General features: G+C 43.3%; 1 protein-coding gene across 8 annotated transcripts in view; it reads left to right on the top strand.

Moving 5' to 3' along the window:
• Positions 1 to 19,065, top strand: part of MTSS1 (MTSS I-BAR domain containing 1) — a 128,112-nt gene that overhangs the window by 17,002 nt on the left and 92,045 nt on the right. For all 8 annotated transcript variants that reach the window (XM_038759969.1, XM_038759968.1, XM_038759967.1 and 5 more), the window contains exons 2-3: positions 5,920 to 5,981; positions 7,828 to 7,901. In XM_038759969.1, coding sequence (XP_038615897.1) covers positions 5,920 to 5,981; positions 7,828 to 7,901 — 136 coding nt within the window. The remainder of the gene's footprint in view (positions 1 to 5,919; positions 5,982 to 7,827; positions 7,902 to 19,065) is intronic.

Genomic DNA, 19,065 nt, shown 5'->3' with positions numbered 1-19,065 from the left:
TGAATAGGTTAAGTAAATGACCCCCTGAATATGTTGGGTTCACAGTGCAGGAGAGGGAAAATGTGTGGTAAGAGGGTGGGATGTGAAGCCTGGCTGGCATCTCCAAGAAGGAAAAGACCTACCCATCATCCCTAAAGGCCCCCATATCGAGGGCAGCGACAACAAGACACCGATCGTACGCGAGCCGTCCGAAACAGGAAGTGCACGAGAGGCCGGATGCCTGGAGAGTATTGCCAGCGCCCTTGGATTTGTTTTCGATGAGGCCTCAGTTCCATTCAAGAGCCCCGGGTTGGTGGATTGTCTACCGTGGCAGAACATAGGTCATTAAGGAAGTTTTTGAATTTATTTTAACGGTCGCTCATTGTTTCCAGCGATCGCGTCCTAAGTAGTTGTGCCTTCCAGCCAAGGGGTGGATTGCGTGAAGGGTAGAGCAGGAATGGAAGTCCTGGCAGAGCACAGCGAGGCAACTTGTCCAAAAAAGAGCACCAGAAACAGGGGCAAGGTTTAGAAAAGAGGATGAGAATAATAGTGACAGGGGGCATTTATTACGCACTTACTATGGGGAAAACACTGGTGTAGATCCTAGGTCAGCCCGGACATAGCTCCTTTCCCACACTGGACTCACAGTCTGTCTTATCCTTATTTTACAGATGAGGGGGGAACTGAGGCCCAGAGAGATTGTGACTTGCCCAAGGTCACACAGCAGGCCGCGTGCTCTCCTGACACGCAGCTGGTGCTCTTTCCATTGGGACACGCTGCGTCCCAGCAGATGACAGACAGTGACATTTCAGCCCCTTACACGTAGGCCCTCAGGGGCTTAAAAGCCAGGAGACTGACTGAGAATGATGCAGAAAGGGTCCCATGGAGTCTGGCCAGGGTGAAAACATAAGAAGGCTAATTAGTAGCTTCCAGCTCTCAGGGGTGCCATAATTGAAACATCAAGAATCACCGGATAAAAAAGAAGTCCCAAATGTGGGTTCACAAAGGGAATGTTTGAAGAGTGGAAGGTAAAGAAGAAGGTTGATGTTGTAGACGCCTCGAGGGCAGAAACCTCTGAGCTTGCGTGGGTTTTGTCTCTCGCTACTGCCATTCTCTGGTTGAGCGGCTGGGCTCAGCACGCTTGCATTTCGAGGGGTGTCGAGATGGGATTTTTAAGTTATCGGCAGACGGCTGTTCCCTCTTTGTTTTCTGGAGTAGGTGGCCTCAGTCCCAGTCTAGAATTCCCAGAGAGTGTGTTTTTCTGAGTCACTGGAAAGTGGCTGGAGGGACTTTTCACTTTAGGGGTCAGTTTTGTAGGGGGGCAGTGTAAGATAACTCCCCTACGATATAGAGAAGCAGCATGGCTCAGTAGAAAGAGCCCAGGCTTTGGAGTCAGAGGTCATGGGTTCAAACCCCAGCTCCACCAATTGTCAGCTATGTGACTCTGGGCAAGTCACTTCACTTCTCTGTGCCTCAGTTACCTCATCTGTAAAATGGGGGTTAAGACTGTGAGCCCCCCGAGGGACAACCTGATCACCTTGTAACCTCCCCAGCGCTTAGAATAGTAAGCACTTAATAAATGCCATCGTTATTATTGTTATTATTATTTATAGAGATCTCTACCATTACCATTTTTCATCAGGAAATATTACCCAGCTTCTACACTATAAGTTGTAACGACCCTGAGCACTGTGGGTAGATACAAAGGATGCCTGTCTTTGCCGACAATGTAATGGAGGAAAATCAAAGCAAACCAGTTATATTTAAATAATAATAAATACAGGGCTCAGGTGTACGTAAAAAACACAGCTACAGCAGTAGAGAAGAGGAAAGGATGAGAGTCAGTGTAGTAATTGAACCTGGGGTTGGGGTGGTGAGTCTTGAGGCTTGTGGTGGAGGTGAGTTTAATAAGCACTTAGTACAGTGGTCTGCACACAGTAAGCGCTCAATAAATACGATTGAAAGAACACAGGATTAGGAGTCTGGAAACCCAGGTTCCAGCTCAGGTTCCTGCCTGCTGTGTGAGCTAGGCAAATCACTTAATCTCTCAGTGCCACACATGTAAGGTGGGGATTGAATACTGTTCCCTCTCTTCCTTAGACTGTGAGCCCCATTTTGGAAAGGGACTGATGTCTGATCTGATTAGCTTGCATCTACCCCAGTGCTTAGCACATAGTAAGTGCTTAAGTACAACAGTGGTTACCTTCCCAGTTGGGCTGTGGATTGTGATTTAAATGATCAAGGAACTGGAGCATTAGTAGCTTGGTGGCTGGGGAGAGAGCAACTTGTACCTCTAAGACTGTGCGCTCCTTGTGAGCGGGGGACTTTTCGTCCAACTCTGTTATACTCCCCCAAAGCGCTTAGTACAGCGCTCTGCACACAGTAAGCACCCAATAAATTGATTGTGGCTTCCTTTGTACTTGTAGGGGAAGCTCTTTGAAGTCTTTGGGCAACAGGGCCGTGTAAATTTCCAGTACTGTTATGAATTGGAGAGTAGTATTTGATCCTGGCAAGGGGGCAGATTAGCACACCCAGGTGCTAACGAGTGCTACCCAAATTGGTTAAAACCTTGTGAGCATAAATAAATAGTTTAAACAGACTACTGGCAGCGTGCTCGCTAGGGAGCCAGGGGAAATAAATCAGAACTCCTCCACATCAAACTGAAGAATGCTACATAAACAAACTGTGGAAGAGCCCATGTTAATGGAGAGCAAGGAAGAGGGGCCATTTTCCTTGCCCAAGGTTCCAGTTATGGAGGTTGCCTTGCTGTCCCTCGATTTGGGAAGTCAGGGAGCTCATTCCTGAGGGAGGGGTGGGACGCAGAGAGAAAGGCTGTTTACATGCTTGAGACACTGGGGTCGAGAATCCAGGAAAAATAGCTCCTGCTGTTGCAGTGTTATGTGGCAGTGACTGTTCCTTGGACACTTTTCTCCAACCCAGGGCCCTCCCAGGCAAGTTGCGTCTGTGAGGGGAAGCTCTCCCATGTTGTAGTGAGAGTGACCCTGCACCTTAGTTGTTGTGACAATGTGCTGCCCTTGGCAATATAAGGTGCTATAGAGAGGCTTCCCCAACTGGGTTTTGCACTGTTTTGTGCTGTTCTTCCCTAGAAAAATCATATCTTCTCCAATCAGCCGGTGGGTTAATGGGCTGAGGGAAAGTCTGACTGTTGCTGGAAGTGACCTCACAGGAGGGAGAGGGTGGGAGAAACTACTTTTGTGAATTAGAAGAAATGATGGGAATGGGGACTAGAGAGAAGAAAAACAAAACAAGAGACATCAAGGTGTTACCAAAAAAATTTAAGAAACAGAATATTTGACATCAAGTATTTTTTATACATACTAGGTATCGTGCATAAGCTAGATAACTGAATCCTTTGGAAATATTCCAAAGGGAGCAAATTAGTTTGGGGAATACCAGGGATTTTCTTGCCCAGCGCTTGCACATAGTGCTTAACAAGTACCATTATTATTATTATCATTATTATTATTAGTATTATTATTATTATCATCTCATAGTTTTTAAGGCAGGTCTGCAAAGGAGAAGACCCCATCCACCAATCAATCAATGGTATCTATTGAGCACTGATGATGCGCAGAGCCCTGAACTAAGCTCTTGACAAGAGAGGAAAGGCTTTAAGAACCAGAACCACTATATTCGGTGGAAAAATATGTCCAGTCATCGAGCATTTCATTAAATCACAGTCAGTTTGACTAAGGAACAATTACTCCTTTTTATGTCGCCCTTGCCCTTGGATTTGTACCCTCCATTTTTTCACCCCATCCTAGGGCCCTTAGCACATATGTACATATTCATAATTTATTTTAATGTCTATTCCCCCTTGTGAGCAGGAAACGTGCCTATTAACTCGGTTATATTGAACTCTCAAGCGCTTAGTGCAGTGCTTTGCACACGGTAAGCCCTCAATAGAGATGATTGATTGAAGATTGTTTTGGAAGCCACTTCTGAGGGATCGTTAAGGCATTTTTAGACTGTGAGCCCACTGTTGGGTAGGGACTGTCTCTATATGTTGCCAACTTGTACTTCCCAAGCGCTTAGTACAGTGCTCTGCACAAAGTAAACGCTCCCACCGCCTTAAGCCAATAGGATCTGACCGTGGTCTGCAATCTCAGGGTACATCCAGGAATATTCTCTGAGAGTCCCAGGGGTGGATGAGCCCTCCCGCTTCCAGCTCCAGATAACAAGCCCATTCCTACATGACATTTATGCAGTTCCTCAATTCCTCACAAGGAAGTTCTTGTCTTTTCTCTTCAGCGATTGCTTTTTTAATCTAATCCAGGTCATTGTATACTGTCAAGAAACAGTTAGGTGGGTCTGACATGCTTTGATACATTGTCAAATAGCATTAATCCCCAAAGAGCTTGTTTTTGACAGCTCTCTTCTGATTGAATGGGGAGGTCCCAGATGAAGTCCGGGGCCCAGGGAACGATCGTTCGGAGCAGCTTCTGCCTCATCTCTACTTTGACAAAAACAGTAATGAGACTCCAGTGGGAGCAGAGAAAGTCCTTTTTCAGTAGCTTGAGCGGATTCATTTTCATACTCATTTGTCTCAGTTTTCAGTACTCAACACCATCGATTTCCTTAGGAATGGTGGATGAACTGGCTATTATCAGTCAGTCAATCAGGGGCATTTATTGAGCACTAACTGTGTGCAGAGCACTCTACTAAGTGCCTGGAACAGTACAAGGTCCTTGCCAGAAGGAGCTTAAAACAAGATGTTATTTTTACTTAGTCATAGTAACCTGATTTAGAAAAAATAACAAACAAAGCATCTTTTGCACTGTGTTATCCTCAACAGAGTCTCAGCCCTTGGGTCGGATTGGGACTAGGAAGGGGCTTCTGGGCACTAACTCGTGATGGCCACATATAAGTCAGGGCTCTCTATTTGCCCATAACTATCCATATCTGTAAAAAAAAGGCCTAGTGGATAGAACATGGGCCTAGGAGTTGGAGGACCTGTGTTCTAATCCCAGCTCTGCCACTTGTCTGTGGTGTGCCTTTGGGCAAGTCACTGAACTTCTCTGTGTCTCAGTTCCCTCATCTGCAAAATGGGGATTCGGCGCCTTTCTCCCTCCTATTTAAACTGACCCCCTTGTGGGTCGTGATTATCTTGTATCTACACCAGTGTTTAATACAATACTTGGCCCGTAGTAAGTGCTTAATAAATCCTGCAGTAGTTATTATTATTATAATTGTTGTAGAGTGAAATGATTAATTCAGACCCCAGGAATCAGGAGTTTAGGAGCATTAATCATCTCTTATCTCTACTGTCAAAGGAAGATGAGTAGACTTTAAAGAAAGAAGTTCATCTTCTAGACCCTAAGCTTCTTGAAGGCAGGAATTACATCAATCAACCCTGTTGTATTGTACACTCCCCATGTGTAGCTCAGTAAATACCGTCAATTGATTGATTAATCTACATTGTGGTAGAGAAAGCCGTTAGGCTTCAAGAGGGACAGGGAAGAATTGGGGTGAAGATGAATGTAGGAGGGAAATGGGGGGCACGAGAATGGTGAGGAAGAGGGGACATGTACTTTACTACATTCATACATGTGCCCATAACGATGCATGGTATTGTGGTAAAACTGCATTTAAAAATTATTCTAAAAATCAAGACTTGCACAGATTCAGGTTAGAGTCCCATTAGTCCAAATTAATGAAGTTTGACAATCCTTCCTTCCCTTCACAGAGGAAGTTAGAATTAATATCCAACAATTTCACGGAAGGGTCAGTCTGTCTAGAAGAAGCCAATATCAGTTGTCCCGCAGGCTATTAAAGTTAGTATTTGAGTGTCCATAAAATGGTACATTGAGTTCTCTTTATAAAAGATAAAGCCCTTGTCCTCTAGAAGCATCTATTTCTTTCCTAGTCATCTGCTCCTAATTAAATATTTATCATATTTGTTTTTGTTTTTTTTTTCAGGGGAGTTATCCAATTTGGGAAGATTTTATAAACAAAGCAGGAAAACTACAGTCCCAACTACGGTAAGCAAAAGTGTTCTTTATTCCAGACTACTTCAGTATTAAATGACTCTTTTGGCAGTGGTAACTAACTGACTTAGTTTGCTTGCTTGGAGTTAGATGGGTCATTAAAATGCAATGTGTAACCTCTAAAGAGGAGGATAGATGCCTTTTCAAGGGTTGAATGGGATACTAATGGTATTTTTCATCCTATATGATTGTGTAAGGAATATAGAGTAAGATCTTAAAGGTCTTTTTGTGGTGCAGTGAAATACCATTGGGAAGAACAAATGTCAATCAATATCCAGCCTATATTGAGCCATCGAACCATTTTGAGAACAGCGTGACCTAGCAAGAACAACACAGACTTGGGAGTCAGAGGACCTGGGTTCTAATCTCAGCTCTGTCATTTGCCTCGTGTGTGACCCTGGGCAACTCACTTCACTTGTCTGGACCTCAGTTTCTTCATCTGTAAAATAATGTAGATTCCATACCTGTTTCTCCCTCCTACTTGGACTGTGAGGCTCATTTGGGACCTGATTATTGTATCTACCCCAGCGCTTAGATCAGTGCTTGACACATAGTAAGCACTTAACAAATAACGTTACTGGAATTATCCCCCCAATAATAATTGTGGTATTTAAGCGCTATGTGCCAAGCACTGTACTAAGTGCTGGGATAGATACGCAGTAATCAGGCCTTGAGAAATTGATTAGACTCAAGGGGTGTGGCTCAGGTTATTGGAGCACGTGGTTGGTCTCTCTGTTGGGAATTATTTGTCATGGACTCCAACCCTGAGCTATGCTGGCAAGTGGGAGCGATGCCTCCTGAGTTATAGCCTATAAACTCCTTTTTTTTCATGGTAATTGTTATGCGCTTACTGTGTGTCAAACATTGTTCTACGGGCTAGGGTAGATTCAAGTTAATTAGGTTGGACACAGTCCTGTCCCGCATAGGGCTCACAGTCTATGTAGGAAGGAGAATAGGAGAACTGAGGCACAAAGAAGTTAAGTGACTTGCCCAAGGTCATAAAGCAAACAATTGGCAGATCCAGGATTAGAACCCAGGTCCTCAGACTCTCAGGCCTGTGCTCCTTCCACTAGGCCATGCTGCTTCTCCTCATGGGCTACCAACTCCGTTGTATTGTACCTTCCAAGCACTCAGTACAATCCCTATACAATAAGTCCCTGCTCTATACACAATCAGCGCTCAATAAATACCATTGATTGAGTGACTGATTATAGGGATGAGTTAAATCACCCTTTTTCTTTCCAGTAATCATCATATATCAGGGTCTGAGTTGCCAGTTCACGCCACACAAATGGAACCAAGAAACTGTGTGGTGGCATCATTCACGTATGGGCTTAGAATTAGAATTTTTTTTAGCTTCCAAAATGCTTCCAGGCTGTTAATCCTTTAGAGTGGCAAATCCAAGCGTTCCATTGGAGTCATGATGAAAATACAATGGCAGTGTCATTTCTTCAGCCAGCTCATTCAATTTGTATAATTGACACTTGGCTCGCCCAAGACCCGCTCCAGTCATCAATTCAGCAGTTAAGTGTAAGCGAGACGAAACTGTTGTAAATTCCAGGATATCTGTTAAAAGTGTGAGTGGACTATTTTTGTCCCGGAAGCTGATGCTGATCTTCCCTAATAGCCTGGAAAACCTCTGGAGGATCGGCCACTCTGTACCGGGATGAAAGCGTTTTGCCGAAAGTCTAGGTTCAGTGGACCTGGCACTCGTGGTTTTATTTTCGGTAAATCCACGGCATTCTGCTGCAAGTTCATACGAGCGGCTCTGCAGCCTTTTGCTGCAGCGACCAAGACAGTGAGTCATTCCTCACGCTTTCGTTATCTGTGTGCATTTCAGGACGACGGTAGTAGCAGCAGCTGCCTTCTTGGATGCTTTTCAGAAAGTGGCCGACATGGCGACCAGCACACGTGGTAAGCAGACAGAGGACTGTGCCTGAGCTTTGACGGGCTTCGGCCTGTGGTTTTTGCATTTACAGGGCGATCCTGTTGACGTTATTCCCGAGGGTCTCTGAGCTGGGTGTGCTGCTCTTCTTTTCCTTTATTCAACTTTGTGGGATTCGAGGGTGTTAGAAGGGCGAGAGTGTGGTTAGTTTGTGTCTTTGCCTAGAAAGATGTGGGTGCTGTAATGAGAAACAGTTGAAGAGGATTAAGGAGTGAAGGGAATCAATCCCAAAATACCCTTTTTCTAAAATGAAAATCATCTGTGTTGCCAAATCTGCTATTTTTGTAATAACTGGATTAAGTCCTAACTTTATGGAAATCTGTTTCCCATGCTCATTTTTTTTTATATCTATATAAAATGATCATCTTTTAAAAATCCATTTGAGTCCTGGGTGGTCCAAGCTAGGAATGGGAGGGAATGGTCTTTGCCCTTCCTCCACTCTGGAAGAGAGCAACTTTTCCATCTTTTCTTCATCCCATCTTTTCATGGGTCAGTGTCTTAATCCCAGCTCCGGTGTGATGTCAAATGCTTTTATAAGATATATAGAGACAGCTCATAGAGCTCATCGTGGTTCCGGGAACCTCTTCAGCGTCTGATGTGCTGCAAAGAACGTCACCTGTCGGTTTGGATCTGAAGCAGTATTGGGATTCAGGGGGTGCGTGGTCAACGATTTCCTTCGATAGCACCATAACTTCCGTAGTCCGCTCTCCTAACTTTTTGAAGATTGTCATTATGGAGGCTTCTTTGAAGTCATGTTGTGCTTCTGCAACCTTCTACGCATTGAAGAAGAAACCCAGGCCAATGTCTAAGTGTTAAACTTCCTTCTGGCTTGGAAATTTTTGCCAGTGTGGCACCTGTGCCAGGCCCTTGAATATTTTTCCTGGCTTTGGAATGAATAATAGTAATAGTAATAATAATAATGGTGGTATTTGTTAAGTGCTTACTGTGTGTCAAGCACTGGGGTAAATACACGCTAATCAGGTTGGACACAGCCCCTGTCCCACATGGGACTCACAGTCTTAATCCCCATTTTACAGATGAGGTAACTGAGGTTCAGAGAAGTGAAGTGCCTTGCCCTAGGTCACACAGCAGACAAGTGGCGAAGCTGGGATTAGAACCCAGGTCTTCTGATTCTCAGGCCCATGTGACTGTACTTCAGGCAGGCTCAAATGCTTCTTTTGTGTTTTGAAACCTGTCCCATACAGAATGAGCCCTGCACATTCAGAATTTGTTCTGAATTTACCCATGAGCCTCGATCTCTCAAAGCAAGAGAAGAGAATTTGACTTTTAAGTGATGCTCTTCTGGGCAAGTGTTCAAAATTTCAAGCTAGCAGACCTTATGGTTTCCATAATATTAGCATTTTGCATTGTTTCCCAAAGGAAGTAACATTAGACTGCTTTTGTCCTTTTTAGCAATAGTGTAGAAAATATATTTATAAAATGTAATTTAAGCCAAAACTGTTTTTAAAATTAACACTGACAGAGGGAAATTAATGTGGTAAATTTCTTTCCTCTAATTATGTTCGCAATATTGAATAGCACATAGGAAAGTGTGGTAGCAGAGCTAATTTTTTCTCTCTTTTTAAAAAACTAAATATAATTACTTTATATATTATATTAATAAACTAAGAAGATGTGTGCATTCCCTTTTGCAAATTAGGAGCTAATTGTGAACAACTTTAAAATGAGAAGCAGCATGGCTTAGTAGAAATAGCGTGGGCCTGGGAATCAGAGGACCTGAGTTCTAATCCCAGATCCACCATTTACTTGCTGTGTGACCTTGGGCATGTCTCTTAATTTTTTGGTGCCTCAGTTTCCCCATCTGCAAAATGGGGAATTCATTACCTGTCCTCCCTCCTATATAGATTGTGAGCCCCATGATTATTACCTGATTATCTCGGATCTTCGCCAGTACAGTCTTGGCACATATTTAATGCCTAACAAATACCACAATCATTATTTTATTATTATTATCATCATCACTATTAAAATTGTATTTGTGAAGACATGGAATGAACTTCACATACATGTTGGCTATGGTGAAACAAACCTCAGAGCCTTTTGAATTCTTATGCATTTTCTGTCTCATTCCCTAAACGATCAGAAATTTTGCTTGTACGTCGTAGGAAATCTATGCGGCTCAGAAATCTGGGGCCCAGCAGTAATAGTGATGGTATCTTTAGAGCAGTCACCAGCTGCAGTGCACTGCCCTGAGTGCTTGGGAAAGGACAACAGAAGCATAAGACACATTCCTTGCCCACAAGAAGTTTATGCTCCAACAGGGGAGGCTGATAAACATATTGACAAAAAGTATTCAGGGGAAATAATGGATTGGGAAGTCGGTGCTATCTATCCACCCAAGTGCTGGGGAAGGGTATTAGTAAATGTGGCTATGTTAGAGATGGCATTTGGGCTGGTCCTGTGCCCAGTCGGGGTCTGCCAGGGTTGGCCTGGCCAGGATAACATGAATTGCAGCGGCAGGGGCATTGCCAAAGTAGAATTGGCCACGTCAAGCTGGAAATGTTCCACAGCTTATTTCTGGGCTCTGCCACTTGTACGCCGTTCTTCCACCACCCAGTCATATTTAGTTAGCACTTATTATATGCAGAGCACTGTACTAAGCGCTTGGGAGAGTGCAGTACAACAGGTTTAGCTGCCATGTTCCCTGCCTACAAGGAGCTTACAGTCTGGTTGCTTACAGTCCCAGCTACCCTTGTAACAACAGCCTTTGGCCACAGTCCTTTACCCTTTATCCCTCCCCCCGAGAAGTGCTTTCTGGTCCCACTTCCAGGGTTTGGTCACTACACTTCTAGACTGTGAGCCCGCTGTCAGGTCGGGACCATCTCTATATGTTGCCAACTTGTACTTCCCAAGCGCTTAGTACAGTGCTCTGCACACAGTAAGTGCTCAATAAATACGACTGAATGAATGAATGAATCCTACACTACATCCCTTTTAGACTGTGAGCCCGTTGTTGGGTAGGGACCGTCTCTATATGTTGCCAACTTGTACTTCCCACTTACTGCACTGTACTTACTGCACACAGTAAGCACTCAATAAATACGATTGAATGAATGAAGGAATCGTAGTCCCAAACTGGGTGGTGTAGGGACCATCTTGAGTTTTGCCAGTTTCATTTTGGACTTACCCCCTGGGGCCCCAGACTTTTTTTTTTTTTGATGGCATTTATTAAGCGCCTACTATGTGCAAAGCACTGTTCTAAGACTTGATACCGCAGGCGCCCTCCCGCCTCTATCGGGCTGTTGTGACCCCTTATGGGACTCTCTGCAGGGTCGTTTGCCATGGCTTTTAGGGTTGAGTTAGAAATGGCTTCTCCAGATGGTAATGGTGAGTCACAGCGTGGTGGTGGTGGGCAAGGAGGAGGGCAGCGAAGCCTCAATCCGAAAGCCAGGTGCCAGGGTGCCCTTCTCACGCTGTTGCCGTTTGATTGGAAGCAGGGTGTTATTTTGAGGGCGGAATTTGAGCTGACGGAAGCACTTTTCTCAGTCAGCAGCAGCCCGTCTTGGCTACTATTTAATCTGCCTGTGTCAGCACTGGACTAAGAGGGAAAAATACTGAGGGGTTCGGGGCGGGGGGCGGTATTTTTATGTATGACTGGGTGATGACTTCAGCGTCTGTTTTGCAGACCGAGGGGTGATGTGGAGCTTGAAGCAGAGCATCGGTCTTTAAAACAAGAGTCTGCTTTATCATTTCTAGGGTATTTTTGAAGAAATGTTGTCTGTCTCCCCCTTCTAGTCTGTGAGCCGCTGTTGGGTAGGGACCGTCTCTCGATGTTGCCGACTTGTACTTCCCAAGCGCTTAGTCCAGTGCTCTGCACACAGTAAGCGCTCAATAAATGCGATTAAATGAAATAAACCAGAATATAGTTCCCAGTCGGCTAAAATTTTCCATCGAAGAGTATTTCATTGATGTGTATCAGATAGTAAAGTGCACATGTTTCTCCAGGTGGACTTTGAATTATAAAGGAGACAGCATGACTAGTGGAAAGAGCAGGGGTCTGGCAGTGAGGAGTTCTTTTGACCTTGAACAAGTCACTTGGTTCCTCATTTTCTTCATCTATAAAATAAGATGTCTGCCCTCCCCACTTCTTAATTCGCAAGCCCCATATGGGAGAGTGACTATGTCTGATCTGGTTATTTTGTTTCGGTCCCACTGTTAGCACAGTGCGTGGTACAGATTTAAGTGCTTAATAAATGCCACAATCATGAATTATTTTAGATAAGACAGTAAAAGGGCTTCTCTTACCTTATACTTCAGTATCTCTCTTTAATCAGTTTTATTTACGGAGCGCTTACTGCATCCAGAGGGCTCTGTATGTAATGCTTGGGAAAGTTCTTACAATAGAGTTGGTAGACACAGTCCCTGTCCCCAGTGAGCTTACAGTGTAAAGGGGGAGACAGACATTAAAATCAGTTAAAGATGAAGGAATAGTAGAGTATAAAGATGTGAACCTAACTGCTGTGGGGTGAGGGGAGTATCAAAGTGCTTAACGGGTGCATAGATGATCCAGATCAAATAACTCTTACGCTTATAGCTCTTTCAGGGCTGGAACCGTGTCTACCAACTGTATTGCATTGCACTGTCCCAAAGCGCTTAGCACAGTGCTCTGCACAGAGTCAGTGCTCAATAAAAACCATTACCATTGATTGATCCCTCTGGTGACATGGCTGATCTTGTACATATTTACTTGTCCATATTTATTCTACTTACTTTATTTTGTTACTATGTTTTGTTTTGTTCTCTGTCTCCCCCTTCTAGACTGTGAGCCCGCTGTTGGGTAGGGCCCGTCTCTATATGTTGCCAACTTGTACTTCCCAAGCGCTTAGTACGGTGCTCTGCACACAGTAAGCGCTCAATAAATACGATTGAATGAATGAATGTTGTGTTGAGTTGGAACTCACCGTCTTCATTTGATTACCTTCTTATTGGTGTTTAGTCGGTCATTCAATAAGTCAGTTGTATTTATTGCGCACTTACTGTGTACAGAGCACTGTACTAAGCACTTGGGAGAGTTCAGTATAACAGTAAACAGACACATTCCCTGCCCACAATGAGCTTACAGTCTAAAGGGGGAGGCAGACATTTATAGAAAGAAATAAATGACAATTATGTACCTAAATGCTGTGGGGCTGGGGGGGGGGGATGAATAAAGGGGGCAAGTCATGGTGATGCAGAAGGGAGTGGGAGAAGAGGAAAGGAGGGCTTAGTCAGGGAAAACAAACCTGGTTTGCTGCTTTTTAGTCCACGAAGATTTCCAGTGGAAAGTGAAGAAAACCAGATTGTGAAATGAGCCGATAGGAGCAACTGGCTGAGAGGCTTGTCCTGAGTGACCTGGTGATGCCTCCTCGCCTTGCGAAAATGGGGTTGTTTGGGAGCGGCAACCAGAAGAGGAGGAGAGCAAAACACTCTGGAATGCCTTCAGAATGTTGAAGCCCATCCAAGGTTTAGGATGCTACGTGAAATAACCGTCTCTTGTTATAGCTTCCATTTCTAGGATTTGTGTCGTTGTTGTTGCTGTTCTCCTCCTGGGTTTATTCCCATGTATTCTGATCTGCAAGTGTGGGGGAAAAAAAAACAAAGCAAAAAATTTTGTGTTACTGGTGCTTGCCTGTTAGGACAAAAATATAATTCTAAGGGCATTTGAAGAATGTGTGTGTGTTTAACCAGATAATAAGGTTTATAGTAGCTACCTAACCATTTTTCCCAGGCAGGTTTTTTTTACCTCCTACATCTAAAGTTAAATTTTGAAGTTGCTTTAATCAACCGGCAATAACTGTGGCATTTAAGTGCTTACTGTGTACTAAGCCCTGGGGGAAAATGCAAGATATTCAGGCCAGAGTCCCTGCTCCCCTGGGGCTCACAGTGTAAGTAGGAGGGAGAATGGGTGTTGAATCCCCATTTTACAGATGAGGAAACTGAGGGCACAGAGCATTTAATTGACTTGCCCAAAGTTACACCGCAGGCAGATGACAGAGCCGGAATTAGGACCCAACTCCTCTGACTCACGGGCCTTTGCTCTTTCCATCAGACCACACTGTTTCTCTTGTCAACCAGACGATTAAAAGAAGGGTACTGAATATTATTTTGCTCCAGAGAGACTATACATGGTGATTGGATAATATCTTTTCTCTGAAAAACCTAAGGCACAGTATTGTTTCTTTCTGTACTGTCCACCACTCGACAGTATGACCATCGACCAGATAGTCTGTTACAGTTTTTCGCCTCCTCCCTGAAGTTTGGTCGCTTGATTTGGGAAAGTTAGGCTTTCCGTGGATCTATACATGGTGATATTTGTTTGTTGCAATATTTAGAGTGCTGAGTTTTACCTCACTTAACCCACAAGGCCAAATCCAGAAAACCACAAGTACATAGATTTGCCAAATAGGAAAATACATCTTTACTAATAATATCACTTATTTTAAGCTAATCTTGAATGTGTTCATCATTCTTTAAAACTTTGATCATCTCTTCCATCAGAAATAGCGTTGCTCAACCACTGACATATAAATAGAAAGGAAGATTTGAATACTAGGTCAAACAGTCTTTTATTGCTTGCTATAAAAAAATTCACATCATCCATGAAAACAGGGCATCATGAGAAGGTGAGTGATGCAGTGTCCTTTGAATCCTGAAGGTTGATTAAGTGTTCCTTAAGGTGGTCAGATCAAAGCTCTTTGCTTTAGGCTTTCCTGTTCTTGTCCCTTTTCCAGAATCGAAGATGAAGCAACAGCACAAGTCCTCTTAGATGGCAAGGTTTTATGCAAAGCTTTTCTTCAGACAGGCTTTTAATGCTCACTACTAGTTAAGCCACACTCTACGTTTAAGATTGATGTAGAAGATGTATACAGTGAGTTCAATCAATCACTCATGTTTATTGAGCTCTATGTGCAAAGCACTGTATTAAGCGCTTGGGAGAGTACAGTATAACAGAGGTGGTAGACAAGGTCCCTGCCCAGAATGAGCCCTTTTTTTTCCCCCGGGGGGGTTGCACATTATGGTGTTTCTTCATTTTGTTGGAAAAAAAAATTCTGGTGGTTGAATAGTTAATTCACATTCTCTGAGTAGTTAACTGATATTACCTTATTAGGTAAAACGATTGTACTCTTTAAAATTGTAAACCTGTGAAGGTGATGCTTGTGTATTTTACTACATCACCTCTAGAGAAGCTGTATAAAACTTCTAGGGTAGCGACATTTGAACTTCAAATTGCTGCACAAAAAGTAATACAAGTTACGAAAGAGTTTGAACCCGTTCTAACTGGGTCTCATTTGATGGTTCATAAAGAGAGAATGGCCTGTATTCCTTTTTTTTTTTAAATCTACCCTCTTGAGGAAGACTGGTTTTGATAAGTAAATGGTGTGACCTTTAAATCAGTTCTAAGAGTCCCTGATTCATGTCCTCAGTGTTAACCTGCTTTTCTTCAGCACATAGCAGGTCTTCCTCTGGAATGAAATCTCTTCATGTTAATTTAGTTGATCTTTTTGATGTTAAAACTGTTGGTGCTTAGCAACAGTTTTGTTGTAACCACAACAAGAGGGCTTTTTACATCAATCTCTGACTGATTGGGGAACAACAGTTGCTAAAGATGTGCTGTTTCCATTGTGGTTAACCAGTTGACGTTTAACCTGTCCGTCTTGAAAATGTTTTTAGAGAGACTATGGATGGACTAGCCGTAGAAGAGCAAGCTCGATGTTCATTTCAGAACCTCATCATAAATCCACTGTGTTGGAACTGTAACTGAAATTCTAGAATTCCAGGTAGCTAGGGTTGGTTTGCTAGGGTTCTAGAATCTCACATCAAAGACGTAATTTATAGTTTCATCTATTTGAAAAGAGTTATTCAGCTATTCAGTCCCATTCAGTCTCTATAGTCCTCTAGACTGTAAATTCCTTGTGGGCAGGGAATGTGTTTACCAACTCTGTTAATTGTATTCTCCCAAGCACTTAGTACAGTGCTCTGCACCTAAGTGCCCATTAAATACCATTGATTGACCCCATAAGAATAATGAACAATTGAACCAGTAGTTCTGGAGTTGTTTATAATAAGGTCCCCATGCTTCTCACACCTCCTGCACACTGTAGGGTGTTTTCCTAGGGTGCTTGTGAGTTTGCTGGCCCCAAGGATCCAACCCCCTGCAGTCCAAAATGTTAGATAATGAAAGCTAGGGTGACTGGGTTGAGGGGTTTTATTATTATTACTGGGCTATTTGTTAAGCACTTACTAAGTGTCAGGCACTGTACTATGTACTAGGGCAGAGTCAAGATAATCAGCTTGGTCACAGCTCTTGTCCCACATGGGGCACACAGTCTTAATCCCCATTTTTCAGAGGAGGTAACTGAGACACACAGAAGTTATGTGCCTTGCTCACCATCTGACAGCAGACAAGTGTGGAGCCAGGAATAAAAATCAGGTCCTTCTGATTCCGAGGCCCGTGCTTACTGGTGATTCTGCTTATGTGCAGCGTGGTTAAAGTGACTAATGCCAGGGAGTTGACACAGTGAAATGATATATTCTGCAGTTGCATTCTAGTTGCTAAAATAAATATAATAATAATAATGTTGGTATTTGTTAAGCGCTTACTATGCGCCAAGCATTCTTCTAAGCGCTGGGGTAGATACAGGGTAATCAGGTTGTCCCACGTGGGGCTCACAGTCTTCCTCCCCATTTTACAGATGAGGGAACTGAGGCCCAGAGAAGTTAAGTGAGTTGCCTGAGGTCACACAGCTGACAAGTGGCGGAGATGGGATTAGAACCCACGACCTCTGGCTCCCCAGCCTGAGCTCTTTCCACTGATCCCCGCTGCTTCACATTTGTAGAACAGCAATAAGGTTTTCTTGTGGGAAGTCTGATGTTCATCAACTGATTCCTTATTTTTTGTTCCTTTCTTTACATGAACTTTTTTGTTTGTTTTAATTAAGCTTAGGAAGACACCTCCCCCTCTCTTCCCTCTTAAAATGTAAAATGTTTGGGGGAGCATCTGTCTTGACGATTCCCCCTCTAATTCTTGCATTAAAAAACAAAAGTTCTTCAGCATTGGACATTTCTGAGAGGCAGAGCTCATTCTTTGAGCAGGTGGTGTGCTTAAAATGCCTCGTAGAGCTGCAGACTTCACTTGATTTGTTTTGGCCAGAGTTGGGATAAAAATAACTAATTTCTGGAATGCAAATATAAATTTGAGACTCTTGTGCTTGCCTAGGACAAATATCTCTGTCACGCCACACCATTTTCTCCCACTCCGTCTGGGTCACTTCCAAGCCAAAAGACAAAAACCCAGGGAAATGAAAAATAATTTCAGACTTTTAGTTCCACTTAGTAGTGTCCTGGCCATGCCTTTTTAGACATATTTTGCTTGAAGAATCGGTTGGAAAGGTCAAATCCCTGTGATGAATATTTAGTTCATATTGTCTCTTAGATGATAGTGAGACAGTACTGTTAAGAAATAATATGCTGCTGATTTATTCTGGCAAAATTCTCTTTGATTTTTTCATGATGTTTCAGAATGGGAGTTGTTTTTTAAAACCACATTCAGCTTGCTGAAGAAGTTTCCCATTTTGCTTTTTGGTCTAATGTAGAGAATGTAGTTCAATTCTCCTAGAGGTTTGAGCAAAGAATTAGGTGCTATTTTCAGCTCCAGTAGTTAAAAAAATGTTAGGAGTATTGCATTAAGTGAATGTTTATGTAAAAATAATACTATTTGGGTTCTATTAATGTCTAGTGCCCTTAGGCTTTAGAAAACTTTAGTGTCTTTGCTCCCCAAATACTCGTGATTTCTGTGTAACTCTTTTTTCCCCAGTCGCGGATGGTGTTATGGAAATCTTCGCTATTCCCTGCTGTGCACCAGGGCCTAGGGACCCTGGTTACCATGGAAACTAATATCCAGAAACTGGCTGGGACTTTATTTGAGAGCCGAATTTGAACGTATTTCACAGTTCGATGCAATTCTGTGATTTTTTTCCCCATTTTTTAAAGAAAAGGGAAAAAGCTGTATATAAGCAAGAGGCTTGGGAAATGTGTTTGTTCTATGATAACAAGACCATGTGGCTTTAAAACATGACCTTGGCTGTGGACCATTATTCTAGGGAGAAGTGGGGCTGAGGTATTGAGGGGATTGGATGGGAGGCAGCGTGATCTGAGAGACAGGAAACCTGAATCCTAGCTGTGATTCTGCTCCTACAGGCTGTGTAGACCTGAGGCAGGTCACTTAAGTGCTTAGTACAGTGCTTTGCAAACAGTAAGCACCCAATAAATATGATTAAATGAACTTTTCTGGGCCTCAGTTTCCTCATCTGGAGAATGGGGAGGCCCATACTTGCCTTTCCCTCACAGGGATGTCGGGAGGACAAAATGAAGTGATTGTTGTGAAAGTGCTTTGGAAAAGAAAGAGCTAAACAAATCCAAGGTCAAATTACTGGGGTTATTAACATTGGCTCCTGATGCTTTATTACTGCGAGTAATGTAGCAAAAGCTGAAGGTAACAGCAAAGGGCGGTGATGTTCATAATAATAATAATAATAGCATTTATTAAGCGCTTACTATGTGCAAAGCACTGTTCTAAGCACTGGGGATCAGGTTGTCCCACGGGATGCTCACAGTCTTAATCCCCATTTTACAAATGAGGTAACTGAGGCACAGAGAAGTTGTGACTTTCATTCATTCATTCAGTCGTATTTATTGAGCACTTACTGTGTGCAGAGCACTGTACTAAGTGCTTGGGAAGTACAAGTTGGCAACATACAGAGACGGTCCCCACCCAACAGTGGGCTCACAGTCTAGAAGGGGGAGACTTGCCCAAAGTCACACAGCTGGCAATTGGCGGAGCTGGGATTTGAACCCATGACCTCTGACTCCAAAGCCCATGCTCTTTCCACTGAGCCATGTTGCTTCTGTAAATGTTCTTCGTGCTTGGTGGACGTTCACCCCCTGGTACATTTGGAAATAAATATATAGGTTCAGTGACTTGACCACTGTGCCACTGCCCTAATCCAGGGGGCTTGCCACAGTTCTTTCAGGAGGGTGTTAGTGCTCCTTATATGAGCTAACTGAAGTCTATTTTTCAACCGTCTTTCTCCACGCCCATGTTAGAAGAACCAGATCAGGGGGTTTGGGGAGTGA

This window comes from Tachyglossus aculeatus, chromosome 18 (genome assembly GCF_015852505.1).
Source record: "Tachyglossus aculeatus isolate mTacAcu1 chromosome 18, mTacAcu1.pri, whole genome shotgun sequence".
In the NCBI taxonomy this organism is placed as follows: domain Eukaryota; kingdom Metazoa; phylum Chordata; class Mammalia; order Monotremata; family Tachyglossidae; genus Tachyglossus; species Tachyglossus aculeatus.
The sequence above is the reverse complement of the archived record's forward strand: the minus strand, read 5'-3'. Positions and strand labels throughout refer to the sequence as shown.